The sequence below is a fragment of the Delphinus delphis genome, chromosome 2, assembly GCF_949987515.2.
Source record: "Delphinus delphis chromosome 2, mDelDel1.2, whole genome shotgun sequence".
Taxonomy (NCBI): Eukaryota; Metazoa; Chordata; class Mammalia; order Artiodactyla; family Delphinidae; genus Delphinus; species Delphinus delphis.
This window is the reverse complement of record NC_082684.1, coordinates 91,367,070-91,383,039: the sequence shown is the minus strand read 5'-3', so window position 1 is coordinate 91,383,039 and position 15,970 is coordinate 91,367,070. Positions and strand designations below refer to the sequence as shown.

Below are 15,970 nucleotides of genomic sequence, written 5' to 3'. Positions count from 1 at the left end.
GCTACCATTACTCCTGGCTACAGCTTCCTTCTGGCTTTTTCCCCAGGGTCTGAGCTTGAAAGTATATTCAGGTTTCTTCCCCAGGCTACCCTCAAAGCCAGAAGGGGGTACTGCTTGTACTTATTTGTCTTCTTTCCCAGTAAAGGGGACCCAATTTGGACCCAGATGGTGACTTAATCAACTCCTTCAGCTTTGAGTTCGTGACAAAGTCCAGTAAAACTGAGTAAGGGTGATAGTAAGTTTCTACTACTCACTAAAGTCTATTTTCTCGGAATTAAAAAAAAAAACAAAAAAAACCTCCATTCAAAGGAAAACCCACTGGACACCCATTTAGGTAGAACTCTACTCTCTTCTGAAGCTGGATTTGACAATTTAAATAAAAGATCCTTATTAAAACAATACTGATGTCTGAAAGTATAATAAACAGTTTAGCAGAAGATAGAATTCTTCATATTCTACAATTTTGCAATAAACATGAAACTGGGTTGACTGTGAAGAATAATGTAAGATCTGATTAAAGTTCAGATTATTACCCAAACATACGGATTTTAAATAAGTTGCATTAAAAAGAATCACCCCTGCCCTGGGCTACACTCACACCTCCAAACAAAGTAATGTTTCCTGATGATCTCAATAAGTTACTAAACTGCCCTTAAAAAACTAATTTTGCATGAAACCCTGGAGCAACAGTTTGGCAATATTAAGATGCAGATTTTTCATGGAATAGCATATACTTATTTTGGACCCTGAGGCTGTAAGTGTTCATTTGATATGCATCATAAAGCCAGCAAGAAGCCCTTTGTCAGGAGCCCAGCAGTTGCCAAACACACAAAGAGGAAAAACTATGGGAACTGGTTCCAGCTCTTTTTCGCATTAAGTCTTCTGGTGATTCGGAATCTGTTTTGAGGAGCGAAGGCAATAAATAATGACCAAGTACCTTTTAAATGTGAATTGAGACACATTTTGGAGTAGAATCTGAAAGCACATCTGAACTTCTGTGTTCTTGATACTAATGATTTATAGGTGTGCCCCCCACAAAGTGAACCTATCATGTGTTTTCCATATAGAGAGTAGAACATCATTAATTTTTATCACATTGAATCAGAAACTTTTATATAATTCAAATAAATCTTTATATAAATTTTAGTAGTATACTCACAATAAAAATATTTGCCAGAGGAAACAATACTTTAAATAAAATACAATATTTAAAAACATTAAATAAGCACTCAAAATAATTTCAACATCATCCATTTCCATTTAGCAAAATTATCAATACTTATATACATTATCTTGGTCTTTTTACCTATCTTTTTAAGCTTCTATCTGGCAATAGTTTATTAACCTTTATTTTCTTACTACTTGTACCTGCAAGTAACACTGTTTTCTCTGGAAAATGTTCAACAATTCAGCATTTTTATTAGTCAAGTCACAGTTTCACCAGTTTTCCCACAAGTTATTTTTGTTCAGTGATGTTTTGCTAATAATTGTAAGGGGGATACTCTGATGAATGTCAGTATGTCCCAAAATATGAATACTATTATTTAAAATGAATGTATCTCTATATACTTGGACACCTAAAACTCTATGAAATGATGAAATATTTACTTGAGCGTTTATCTGGTCGGCAAGCTGGAAAATTCCAGGCTCCCAGGAGATAACACTTTACCTGTCTTCTCTGACAGACATTGTCAAAGAGGCAAAGTAAAAGAGCCCAAGTGCAGATTAATTCTGCGATCTTCATCTCACATTCAGTGTTAATGGTGAAAACAAGTTGCTTATTGAGTTTTTAATTTACATTGAAAACTACATAGGAGGGAAAAAGTGCTTACCGATCCCAGCTTCTCCAACAATCCAGGAGAGGCGAATGAAGAGCATGACACCCCAGATATTCAGCATACATCTTACCTGTGGGTTGAGGGAGCATGGAAAAGGACATGAGAAGTGACAGTGGGGCAGCACCCAGCCATCTTTGTAACTCTGGTGTTCAGGCCTTATTAACACTTGGTCCACTAGGACATTGAACAGATAGTTTTCATTTGTAAACACAGAAGCTTTCTCACCAGCACACCTTTCACCCATCCAAACTTCACGGCACCGGCTTGGTCTTCTTCCTTGTTTTCAGCTTGTTCATCGCCAGGCATCCCATCCCCGTTGGCAACCACGTCAGCTGAACCCGGGGCCACTGATACATTCTGCATTTTTACAGAGAGCAAAACATGGTATTTGGTCAACACATGGTTCCATAAAACTTCCAGAGGCAAATAAAAATAATTGACATGAAACTTGAGGAAAATAAACATATTCCAGTCATTTTAATAAGATGATTATTTTTTGCCCTGGGAGTTTATGCGTTCATTTTGTGGGTGATTTTAGGCACCACTGAGACTGCAAGGGTGGTAAAGGAAACGGGGCAGTTCTTCTACGGGTGAGAATATTACCTTAGGGGAAAACGATGGAATTTGGATAAATTTAGAATACAAAAGGATCAAAAGAGAGAAGGGGGAGTGCAAGGTGGGGAGGAAAGCTTATCAAGAATGAATGAGGGTCTTTTAGAAGGCAAGGTACGAGGGCCAGAAAGTTAACCTTCCTCACTAAAGCAGTATTTGGCCTTCTTTCCATTCACCTCCCTGGGCTTCATTTTATCCATCTAAAAAAAATAACAAACTTCTCCACTCACGTCAGAATATCTTTAAGAAGATTCAATAGAAGTAACACATAGAAGTGTTTTCTTTAAAAAAAAAAAAAATAGTTTAGAGTATTCTTAAAATACTCTAAAGTTGTAAAGACTCTGTATGGCTACAAGAATGATACTCCTGTAGGGGAATTTTCTTTCAGATTTGATATACGTTGCCTGAGAATTGTTGGATGTGCAATAGTATTGTACGGAGGGTAAGAAGCCTCCATACTGACGACTAGAAAGGTAAGCTGAGTAGAAATAAGAAGTAAGTACTATAGAAAAGGTCGAAACCTTTACTGAGGTTTTTTTTTTTTTCCTGTGGCCTTATTTTGAAAACGATCTTCCTTGTCAGTAGGATAGTCTCTGAATTTAATGGGGAAGGAAATAGCTATGTTTCTCTCAAGTTAAGAACAAACAACTCTCTAGCTTTTCTTTTAGGTGTGACTGAATAATTTCAGATGCCATCCACTTAGTTTAGCCTATCTAGCACTTACCTGACTCTTTAATGGTTAGACTACACTCTGTTAAGCTCCCCGAAAGCAACCTTCTCCAGTAAGGATTTTGAAATTATTAGGGAATTTTTTTAGATTCAGCAGTTGATTATCATTATTAAAGAACAACTTTATCTTGTTTAAGTGGTCTAAACTGGTGTAAGTCTAGGATGACGTGTTCTGACATTACTAGCTAAGAGGCCTTAGACAAGGGCATATTTTCCCTCTAAAATGGGACTGGTATGATGTAAATATTCAGTGTTTATTATAAGGACTTTATTTGGGGACGACTGAAGTTCTTTCTCTTGCCATGATCAAGAGTTCTTGCTTCTTTGGGCTTTGATGTACCATTAGCATACCCACTGTAAGATGACCCTAATCTGGGCTGTTTACTCCAAGGTGATTTTGATTCCTTGTCTCCTTCTTCCAGCAAGTCCTCTAAGTAAGGATTTCTCCCAGTTTTGTTCTCCCGTAAGACTTTTTTCATGATACTAGTGTGACACTTGGGTAACCAATGTAATATAATGTGATGAGAGTTATTGTATGTGAACTGAATTGGAGGAAGATGGTGGTATGGGTTACTTCTCAATACCAACCAAGGGCCTGCCATTCAGCAGGCCATCAATAAACAGTATTGAATTGAAGGCCACCCGATCTCTACCACTTAAAAGCAGATGACTTAGCTTCTTTTTATCCATTCTTGCCTCCTATTTCTTTTTCTTCCTTCCCTATTGGGTATTCCATTTCTCACTGTTTCCTCTGTGCAGGCCACATTAAATAAGAGAAAGAAACTGAGTGAATCCCAAGTCAGATCATCTTACTATTTTCTGACAGCATTAGGAAAAATTTGAATGGCATAGAAAACTGAAATTAAAGGTTAAAATTTAGTTTTGAATTACCTGAGAAATATCTTAATCTTAAGCATCCTCAGTCCCTATTTACACAAATAATTGAAAGCTGACATCATATAGTCATATCAATGTAAGATATGGATAAACAAAGTCCATAGAAACTGAGGCTGAACTGGGCAGAAACTGGTGATTTATAGCAGCCACAAATGCAAGTCATGCATGTAATTCAAAATTTTTCAGTAGGTACTTCAAAAACAGTGAAAAGAAATTAGTGAAATAACTTGGGGTCAGATATGGATCCTTACATTAAAAAATACATTTCATTTTTGCAGAATATCGTACTTCGCATATTTGTAATATAAATATTCATTAGCAGTAGGGGCACCCCACCTTGTAGGAGGGACCTGAATTACAGACTATTTTAATAATATACTTTACTTAATAGATCTGTATAAAATATTATGTCAGCATATGGTCATCATAAAAATATTGATGAGATATTGTACATTCTTTTTTTCCATACTATGTCTTTGGAGTCCAGTGTGTGTTTTACACTGATAGTACCTCTCAATTTTTACTAACCATATTTCAAGCGCTCAATAGCCACATGTGGCTAGAGCTATCATATTGGATCCTTACATGTCTATACAATACAGTCAATTACAGATGGATGAAATATTTGAGGTTGTTCTCCAGTCAATTAAAAGTTATATTTTTCTCTGAAAGGATTCTATATTCATAAGGCAGCTGAGTAGTTCAAATGTAACTTTTATTTTGCATAACTGGAAAAATCAATGAGAGCAAGGAATTGAGGAATGTGTTAAAATACTCATGAATGTTAAAGAGATTACTTGGTCAGGAGATTCATTTATTTGATTTGATTTGAGAAAAACTTTTTAAATTGTCAGTATTCTAGTTAATCAAGATCCCATCGCCAGGGCTTCCCTGGTGGCGTAGTGGTTAAGAATCCGCCTGCCAGTCCAGGGGACACGGGTTCGAGCCCTGGTCCGGGAAGATCCCACATGTTGCGGAGCAACTAAGCCCATGCACCACAACTACTGAAACCTGCGCGCCTAGAGCCCGTGCTCTGTAACAAGAGAAGCCACTGCAATGAGAATCCCACGCACCACAACCAAGAGTAGGCCCCGCTTGCTGCAACTACAGAAAGCCCGCGTGCAGCGACGAAGACCCAACACAGCCAAAAATAAATAAATTAAATAAATTTAAAAAAAGATCCCATGGCCGGACCATCAGCGGTTACTCAGTCAAGGAGAAGGCAATTTCCTCTTTCTGGGTTAATTGGGGAGTCCATGAGACAGAACTTTAGTCACTCTCTTTTTAAAGGCAATCTTGGCAATAAAACCCATGTTTCCTGATTAAACCTGAACTTGAGGGTTTGGTTTAGGAAACTGCTCTGCTCTCTGATGAATTCTGATGGTAACTTTGACCCTTAGATCTGGATTGATGAGAATACCAATGATTGTAAAAAAAACAAACGAACAAAACAATATCTTACAATGTAGGCTAAAGAATAAATGGGATATTTTAAATTTCTCCTTAAGTGAACATTTCTATCTGATGGATACCCTTCTGGTTACAGTTTAACAGTTCTTCAGTTTATCACTGGGACATCACAATGTGAAGCAAAAATAATATTCTATGAGGGCGTGTCAAGGAAATCATTATATATAGAAATTAGTAAGGCAATAATTTTCTAAATTATTAAAAAACAGAGTCACTGTAGGATCTTCAATTCTCTCGTAGTAAGTATGTTCAACCTGCTAGAGTTTCAAAGTTTTAAATATATTTATAACACAGAGGGGAATAATCCCTCGAATGTATATTTCTTCCGTTGACAATAAAGGTCTGATGGTAAATTTATAAGTACAGAATCCATTCCCGTTCCTTGCTCTCATGTGGGAGCTGAAAAATCCCTGCAACATATAGACTAGGAGACTTGGAATCTAGTTTTGGCAATGCAATTAATTCAGTGCTTGTCCTCCAGCAAGTTACTTCACCTTTCCTGGATACTGCCAGTGAGGATAAATCCAGTGGGTTTTCTGAAAATCTTACTTTGAAGTAGTTTACTCTAAGGCAAAATCATTTCTCTATGCTTGCCATCTCCCTCTTCTAACATGTCCAAGCAAAACTTGGTTTCACTCTTTAATAAATGTCTCCTGTGTAAACCCAAACAGCAACTATAAAGTTAACTTATCATCGAAGTACGGAGGGAGACTTCAGGTCGAGGGTTTGTGGGGACTTCATGGCTGTGAGCTATAACCGGTGGCTGGCAGACTCCTGGCTGGTGCACGTTCTTGGGACCAAAGTCATAAAGACTAAAAGTTTTATGACTGCTACCTGAAACCAGTTTTTTCCTTCATACTTTGAATTAATTTGTTTGTTCACACTCCATTACCATATATGATGACCCACAACCTTTCATAAACGCATTTTAAATTGCATAGCTGTAGGGACTGATTATTTATTTACCAAGAGTTTTACCTGTGCATTAAGTATTCAGAGAAAGTAAAATAAAGTATGTTAGAAAGAAAGAAAAGTTTGATAAAGGACTTTCCCCCCTCCAGTATTGTTAAACTAGTAAAGATTCAATTACATGCAGTTTAAGTAAATTCCTAATGGATTTTTCTAGAAGATGAAAGATTAAATTATTTTATTTAGTATAAAATATGTGATTTTTCAGACCCCAGAAAAATAACAAATGCCTTTCTTGGCTCTCATCAAAGAAGAAAAAAATACATATCTTTATTCTTTAAGTTCTAAAGAGATAATATTTGCTATGATATATGTTTTCAACTTTTCAGCCTTTAATCTCAGGATGGTGGAAATCTTAGACCATCAAAGACGAATAGTTCCATAAATATTTAGGCCTAGGTGATTCCCTCCCCATTGTTTTAAAGTTTCTTTTACTATTGAAATATTTAAACATATGCGATAGTAGGGAGAATAATATATCTCATGTATCCATCATTCAGCTTCAACAATTATTGACATATTGCCAATATTATTCCACTTAAACTTCTCACACCCCTGCCACTGAATAATTTTAAAACCAATCCCAGTAAGGACCAGATAATTCCTAAGGTTCATTTCAGAATGAAAAATATGTAATTCTAATAATAATTTGTATATCTTATTGATCAATATTATTATGTTTATACATTGCTATCCCTTGTGGTAAAGGGGAGTATTTTAAATTATGAAAATGAGAGGGATTTTTTTTCTTGTTTTTAAAGTTACTATACACTATGCCACCAGTGGTCACACTTTATAATCACAGTATTTTTATTATATCTGAAAACACATAGCTCACACACAAATTGACTTGTATTTTTGAAAACTTAAGCCAAAAGGTAGCTATGTATAATAAACCAGCATGAGAAAGTAAACTTAAAATATTCTTAACATTTTCCAAGTGTACGTTTAAGGGAACTCCCATTCTATTCACCACCTATCACTGAACTAGTTATAATGTGAAATTAATCATTTTTTGTTTTGTTTCCACAGATTAGTTTAATAGTGCAAGCTCCCAGGGGAACTGGTCTTGGGTACTAAGAAACTCTAACAAGTATTAAAATGAATCTTTAGCTGCAGAGTTTCATTCTAACAAATATTTTAAGGGTGCCTTCTGGTCTTCACTGGCCTTCAGAGCATTTATTGCCTATTTTATCTGGCTGTCATTAAATTAGTGATTATTTATAAATTTGGATGTCTCCAATTTTAATGCAAAAGTTCCAAATTTGAACTTTGAATCGCTTTAGAAAAGATTATTTTCTAGAGAAAGCATTTGTAGATTTTTGTTTGTTCTTTTACAGAAGATAAGCACTTATACATTGATTTATGTGGTTTAATGTTTGTTAACTTGGTTATATGTCCTTTACTTCTATCCATAACTATGGCTTTTGACTTATAAAATAAAATTCTAGAGAGTAGAGATGAAATCTCTTTAACTCATTTTATAGAGTAGCTCTTGTAAATAAGTGGCTAGTAAATGCTTTTGATAATGACAATGAAAATGACTGAGACCTACAATTAATTCTGTGAGAGAAGCAGCATGGTCTCTTGCCACAGTGCCTCCAACAGGGAAGAAATTAGGATCTCCTGCCCAGCCCATCATGACTGAGTTGAGATTTCTTCCTTGTGCATGAGTTCCACCATTTTCTATAGCTGTCGAATGAGCTGAGGCAAAGTGCTGTGGGAGAGTAGGCTGGGGATGGAAAATAGTGACAAAAAGCTTGAACTCTGGAGTCATGCAGCCAGGGGTTCACCTTATTACCCATGTGACCTTGGCTTCCTGACCTTGGAAATTTACTGACTTCTTTAAGTCTTTATTTTCTCTTCTTAAAGATCCTTAGGATTTTATAAAACCTTCCCCAACTTTAAAATAGCAATAATAATAGTACCTACCTTGAAGGGTTGTCATGGGATTGAGTGAGAATTCGTCAAGAGTACAATGTCTGACACATAAAAATATCTCAATAAAATTTTTGTTATTATACCGAGTCACTCTTTTTTTTTGGCCTCGCAGATTGTGGGTTATTAGTTCCGCAACCAGGGATTGAACCGGAGGCAGTGAAACTGCCGAGTCCTAACCACTGGACCACCAGGGAATTCCCCGAGTCACTCTTAATGCTTTTATTTACAAATTATTTTTAGTTGCTAACGGCCTAAAGACCCAAATGTGAAGTCATTCCTTTGTTTTTGTTTTAATTCAGTTTCTATGCAATTGGCTTATTAAAAATAATAATATTTACATCTTAATTTTCATAGTATTTTATACTTTTCACAGACAGTTTATTTCAATGACATGAGAACAATGACTTTAATTGAAAGGCTTTATATTTTCCTCAATCCTTTGTAATTGTATTTTTCTGAAATGCCAACAACAATGGTGGTAGTAAGGCTTAAAAAAGTTCCCTTTTGGTTATCCCGGTAGTTAGGAATTGTGTATAAAAAGGTGGGCACAAGAATTAGGTTGGATACAAAAAGAATTATTTTTACAAAGTAGAAATACTAGATTTTTTTTTGCCAGATGTCTAATAATCTTTATGCATGTTTTGATGTGGAACGATCTCCAAAGTCTGTGGTATAATGAAAACAGCGGAGTGCAGGACAATATTGTAAAATATGTCCCAATACTTGTTTGAAAAAAATACAGACAGAAAGTTAGACAGATAGGCCTATACGCTTGTATAGGCATAGAAAATTTCTGGAAGGATTTATAAGAAACTCTCAGTAATAATTGCCTTTGAGAGAAGGTTTACTTTAGATAAGAGACATTTCAGTATATATTTTTTAGTACTTGTTAAATATTTTTTCAGTGTGTATTTTCCTTTGTAAATAAAATTTTAAATAAAAGTTATCTGGTACAAAAATTACCATGACCATCATCAATAATCATTTATTGAGTTTCTACCCATTATAGGCAACGTGCTAGACTTCGTCTGCATATAAACGAATATTCACAAGCATCCTGCAAGATCAGTCAAAGTTATGTAGCTTGTACAGTACTGCAAGTAAGGGCTGGAGTCATTTTTTTCTGATTTTAACCAGTTTCCAGAAATCTGTAATTCATGGCCACCAGTATAGGCATTTAGCTCTTTACTACATAGAAAATGAAAGGGATTTCTCCACTATGATCTCAAATCATTGAGATTACAAATTCTGTCAGTATCTATCACTCCTAGAGTTTTATTTAAGGTAGAGACTTAAAATAATGTCTTTCAAACCGAGTTTTCATTTTACCTATTAGGACAAACTTGTCATATAATTTTTTCCAACTTGGAAGCTATAACCAGGATTTTCACAAAATTCAACTGATTTCTGACTAAATTTGTTCTGCCATTTAGTATGAATGTACCATTCCTACATGGCTTTTAAAGCATTATAATTAGGGATACAAAAAAATATCTCCTAACTTACACTATGTCAATTTTTTCCTGCTCTTACATTATTTAAGTAAACACTATCATGTTTTTGTATACAAAATCAGTGACATGTCTGAGTATTATTGTACAATGTTTGTTCTATTGATCATTTCCAGTTGTGTTTTGAGGAACTACCATAAAATTGTCAAGGGCCACAAGGAGGTGGCAGCATAGCTACATTATACGGCCGGTCTTCATCTTTTATTTGGGAGATGGGAGGGAAAGCAGGGGGAATAGCAGAATCAAATTCACTAGCAAGGAAGAAATGAATTGAAGAAGGCCCAGACTGCTCATGTCTGAAGGAGAGTACAGAAGTAGAACATGTGGAGTAAGTGCTCACAGGCTCAGCGACACTAGAATGGTCCTGGCTGTGGGAATGTGCCTATTGCAGATTCCATGGTTATATACTGATTCTGCTCCCAATTTGGTTATGTGGATAGTTCTGCATGATTTAATCAAGGTGAACTACACAGAAAGAATAATTATACTTGTTCAGAATTACTTGTTCAGAATAACTATACTTGTTCAAACTATACTTGTTCTCAATTCAGGGCATTGAGACTAAACCTAATTTTTAATGTATTTAATTTGCCATTCCTTCATATCTGAGAGAAAAAAAATACTGTAAGTTAATGTTAAGTCCTTAGTCTCATTTTATGTTTTCAAAAATAATATGATATCCCAAACAGCCATCAAAACTGTCAAACGCAGCTATTGCATTCCTCCCGTTTAGTCATTCAGATGGTTTTCTAACAGCAGTGTCCTCAGAGCTTTTCCGCCCTTATATAAAGATTTACATAAACCGTGGCTTTAGAAATTATAAATCAGCTACTTTCCTCTCTCTAGAATATCAGTCCTAACAACAATGTGAGTTGACACCATTTCCTTTTTAATAGAATTAAAATTTTGTTTTCTTTTGTTGTAAATTGGGGAAGGAAGTGAGAATATTTAAATTTTGATCGCAATTTTAACAAACGATGCAGCTTTAAAAATTAATGAGGTAGGGTACAGTGGAATAAAATTTCAGGTCTATGAAGACTTTGGCTCATTTTACTTCTTCAGAATAAATTGAAGTCTCTTCATAATGTAAATTTCTCTTTCTGCCCTTCCCATATGTTGATATCTTGGAAACTCCTTGTGCCTTCTTCTCTTAACCTTCTTTTCCCTCTTTTCCTTCTCCCTTCCCCTTTTCTCATGTAGAAAAGGAAAGTGACACTTTAACTCCAGGAACTTCAAATTGCCCGGCTTCTCAACAATCTTCCTGGGGGCTGGCCTTTTTGTCTGAAATCACTACATTGCTAACTTCTTTTGATTAAAGCAGCGGGTATCCCAGATAAAATCTAAATCTTACGTCTATAAAGAAAGCAGCCATTTGGCAGAGTGCTGCTAATACAGTACACGGCACAAATAAGGCTTGGCTGTAGAGAGGGGTAAAGAAACAGGGCATGGCTCCCTCTCTGGAAGTCGCTCAGTCTTCAGTGGTAGGACCCAGAGCAGCCAAGGGGAACAGGTTATGGAGAGAAGTTTTCTTGTGGAAAGAAGGATGAGCAGAAACTAAAGGGAGCTTTTCACCTTTATTAGCATCTTTCATGAGAGGAGTATTCCGAGAATTCCCAGAGTGGGCAATCATTTAATTAAAAAATTGTTGAATGAATGAATAAATATGAAAGGAATTGTCCCACTCATTTTTTTTCCTTACCTTAAAACCTGGGCAAGAGTAGACTGCATTTAGATATGAGACAACTAATTATTCTTCTTAGCAAGTAATTATATTCCATAAAGAATGCTATTCATTCCAAACTGCGGTCCAGAAGAGCAGGAAAATAAAATGCATCAACATATTTTAGAGCAAGTAACCGAAGAAGAAATCTACTAAACTTATAAATGATTTGCTACAAGATTAGAGAAAGTGCTGCCTCACGCTTCTAGCAGATTGGGAACCCTGGCTATATTCCTTAAACAATGAAAAGTTTAGCCACTTCTGCTGCTTCTGTACTTTAATTTAGTTACTTTTATATGCTTAAGTGCCTTCAGGAGCCTCAGGCAAGGTTTTGAAGAAGAAGGGATAAAATGCTGAATCTTATAAATCTCTTCTCTCTCTTTAAAGAGTATAAAAAAATACCCACGTGCACTAAAGGCTGGTACAACAGTGTTAACTACAGCAAACACTAGTGACTTTTTTTTTTTTAACAATAGTTGTGGAGGCATTAATACTAAGGTGAAACCAGCTTAGTATTCCGTTTTGACATGTTTAACCGAGTGTGAATTGAATAGCCTATAATTGTAAACAAGATACCACATATTGCCTGACTTTCAGAATTAAGTTTTTAGTTCTCTGTCCTCAGTCAGTAAACATTTGTGAAGCACTTTTGTATATCTTCTGTTTATTGGGAACTAGGGACAGCTGTGTAAGTAAGATGGATGGTTTGCAATAGACCTCTTCACTGGACACTTTTCTATTTATAGTGTTCGTAAGAAGCAGGAGATCACCTGAAGGAGTAAGGAGGATACTTTCCCGTACCTTTAAGCTTACCTTTGCCAGTTGCTCGTGAATCTCAAGCAGGCTGGGTCGGTTGACCTTGGGCCCACTGATGCTGCCAGTGTTGCGATAGTACTCGATCTTGGGAACAGCATCCATGGTGTTGTGGCCAAAGGTTTGTAGGTAGTATGTGTTTGTGTGAGAATCATAAGCATGAAAACTGGCATCAGTTTTAGCAGTTTCTCCAGTTTGGAGGAAGTTGTCATAGCGGTCCTGATTCCCAGGTCTAAAGCTGATTCTGAATCTGTTCTGGCCTTCATCCCCAAAAGAGGTTTCCTCATAATGTGGAGGGTCAGTGTTGTCATTCGCAGCCACACTGCTCTCATGGCTCTCATTTATGACATTAACTTGAAAGCGATTGGCATTACTGGGTGCGGAATCCAGAAATACATTGGAAGAGTTGTTCAGTGACATCTTCCGAAACGAATGTTTTGAACTAAGCTGTCTGCTTTATGGTTGCTTAAAAAAAGTCTATAGATTTCCTCCTCAAAACAAACACTAATGTGTTTACATTAGGGAGCTCCTGGCTTTTGTTCTAGAAGAACTCAATAAATAGATTCTTGATATATTGTCTCCCATACGAGCTTCAGAATGTTCTTCAAAGCTGTCATTGGAAAAGAAAATTAGACTTGTTCCAGATAATATAAATATGTTTAAGTAGGGTTGGGGGTATGAGGGAACAGTTTTCTTTCATAAGACATACGATTTTAAATTCATTTCCTTAAAAATTACCTGTCCAGGAACCTTAGTTACCTGGGCAATTAAATCCCATAATAAATAACTGGGGACCTGCTTCGGCAAACAGAATTTCCAATGGAGTCATTAAAATGTTACCTGCGTTCGTAGTATTTGCTTGTACTCAGTGCGATTGGATTCAATATGACTTTAGAAAAGATATAACTCTACCAACTGAATAGAGTAAGAGCTGATGAGAGTATTCTCAGCCTGAAACAGAGTTCATTGACAGTGCTAAATGTGGAAACCGCCAAGTATTTTGTGATTGATATTAATATATATTATATAATGAATACATTTAAAAATATTTTTAAAACTTCTTAAAAATACATTATTGTCAGGTTATAAATATACATCCTGTCAAGATGTCTCTGTGAATTCTTGGGTCTTTTACTAGCCTTCAAAATGTTTCATTTGCTCATACATTTGTTTGTTTAACAAATGCTATTATGGAACCTTTAAAAAAAATAGGAGTATTCTGGGTAAGGAAATAAATCTCAGTCCTTAATAATTCTACCTATATTTAGGTAGAATAATTATGTTCTACGGATTCCCTTTCAAGAAATATTCTAGTCTTCAAGAGGTTTTTATTTGACTGTGAGATAGACTACATAATCATTTTCACAATCCACGATATAAGCCCATCTTGGAACATTCTTTCATCAGAATAATATCTCTTTATTGATACCTTAAAATTTGGCTTTTCAAAGAAAGTTCTACAAAGATAGATAAATACAAAAAATTAACAAAAAACCCCGGAAAACCTTGCTTCTCACCAGCAGTTATTAAAGCTATTTCTTTGAATTAAAAACAAAAAAATCTCAACCTCAACTCTCAAATAATCATTCCTGGAGAAATTATAAGTGAAACTATTACCTCTTTAGTTTTTATGGAACCTCTCACTTCTCTTCATTACCCTTGACATCCTCACCTTTACTCCACTCCTCAGAATCTACTTTATGACATAATGTTAAGTATGATTTTTACCCTGCCCAGAAACGTTTAACTTACCACCCAGGAGCCTTCTCAGGAAGCATAACCTACTTCAGCATCACCCAGGCATATATGCAGCACTTAGCTTTCACCCCCAAACCTTAGGCTTCTTCTTATTGGTTAAAATCTTCCTTGAAAAAGATGACAAGAAATGATTGGCCTGGATAAATACTGTAGGCCCCACCCAGCCATTAGCGCAGAAGAACCTTAAGTACTACATCAGCTAGTAACCAGGAGTAAACCATTAATCCTTTTAGACAGGAAGGCAAAGTTTCTTTAATGCATGAGGGGAGTTGGATTGCTCAACAGCCATCATCCAAGAAAGTATGAGCAGTGCTTCAGTCTGAGGCTAAATAAATTGAATCTTGCCATCTCATTGCACACGATCCCTAGTGACCTCCTATTGTTCAGGGTATGCAGCAAAATATAGGCCTCCAGAGATAATTTCTATACTTTGTAACTAGACAGTGGTACTTGAGATTATTTTATCTTGCTTATAGCAGATATTATCTTGATTCTTCTCTGCACAGGAAGTGAGCAGATTGGGAGTATGATCAATGATGTATTGGAAATATTTCTACTTAATGGGAAAACTCTTTCAAGCAGAAATCAAACTATGGGTAAGTTTTCCAGCGGCACTGCTAAATGACCTTTTTGCCTCCACCTGGCAAAACGTTTTCATCAGAACTGGTTTTTGAGTTTTGTTGAGGGTAAGGTTTGGCTCAAATCTGTGAGGTGGTGATTATTAAGACAGCACAAACAATTCCTCTGTGCAGCTTCTGTCCTTGGTTTTCAATCGGGATGACTGAAAGAGTCCTCCTCGTGTTTTATTAGAAACTATTCAAGTGACTTCCAGTTGCCCGAGCAGCAGAGTTGTGGTGTAACACAGAGATGAGGAACAAGTCTCTGGGGTCAGCATGCTTGATTCACATCCTGGCCCTGCCACTTCCTATCTGTGTGAACACTGGTAAGTTACTCAGTCTCTTTGTGCCTTTAACTTTCTCATCTGTAAAATCAGTTGTGAATAACGCTGTGCTGTAGACTCATTGTGAGGGTTAAATGAGTTAATTTGTATAAAGGGTTAATGTGCTAATTTTAGAAAGCACTAGTTTGTACTTAGTGCTTGCCTTTACTATATCGGCAATATTGACAAGTTACTGATAACTTTTGCATCCAAGATTCTGGGGTGAATCATTAGTGATTGGGATAGGTACTATGCCTATTAAAACAGGGGAAAGGTAGGTTGGTGAACAGATAGCAGATTATAGAAAGGAGTCTGGAGATACCTCAGTACAACCCCTTAGAGGCTCTTAGTCAGGTAACTGTCATGCTAATCAGTCAGGCTCATGTCATGAGGCTGTATCAGAAATTGAGACAGAATTACAGGTACCTATAACTCATTTTGCCCTTAAAGGCCACTGGTGCAAGGCATTTATCTGTTCAACAAAGGGTTCTGCCTTTCCATATGGTAGGTGTAGGGAGTAGTCTCATTTCAGACTCAGCTGGGTGGTGCTGGTTATTTAGATCAGCTAAGATGACGCTGGGACTCAAAACAAGTCTTATTCACCGGCCTTGTAGAGGAACTGTGAACTTACTTGCAGTTATTTCTGACACTTCTGGTCTCCCTTTCCTTCAACTGTTCCCTCAACTCTGGTCCTCTTTCAGGAGCCCATCTATTTATTCCTCAACCTTTTCCCTCTCCCAAAGACTATGAATGCCTCTGGTAGCCATCAATT

General features: G+C 36.4%; 1 protein-coding gene across 3 annotated transcripts in view; it reads right to left on the bottom strand.

Moving 5' to 3' along the window:
* SLC12A1 (solute carrier family 12 member 1) overlaps window positions 1-12,920 on the bottom strand; it is a 93,045-nt gene extending 80,125 nt beyond the window's left edge. For all 3 annotated transcript variants that reach the window (XM_060005178.1, XM_060005176.1, XM_060005177.1), the window contains exons 1-3: window positions 12,501-12,920; window positions 2,064-2,195; window positions 1,833-1,908 (exon numbers count right to left, since the gene is read on the bottom strand). In XM_060005178.1, the coding sequence (XP_059861161.1) occupies window positions 1,833-1,908; window positions 2,064-2,195; window positions 12,501-12,920 (628 nt within the window). The remainder of the gene's footprint in view (window positions 1-1,832; window positions 1,909-2,063; window positions 2,196-12,500) is intronic.
* Between the last annotated feature and the right edge of the window lie 3,050 nt (window positions 12,921-15,970).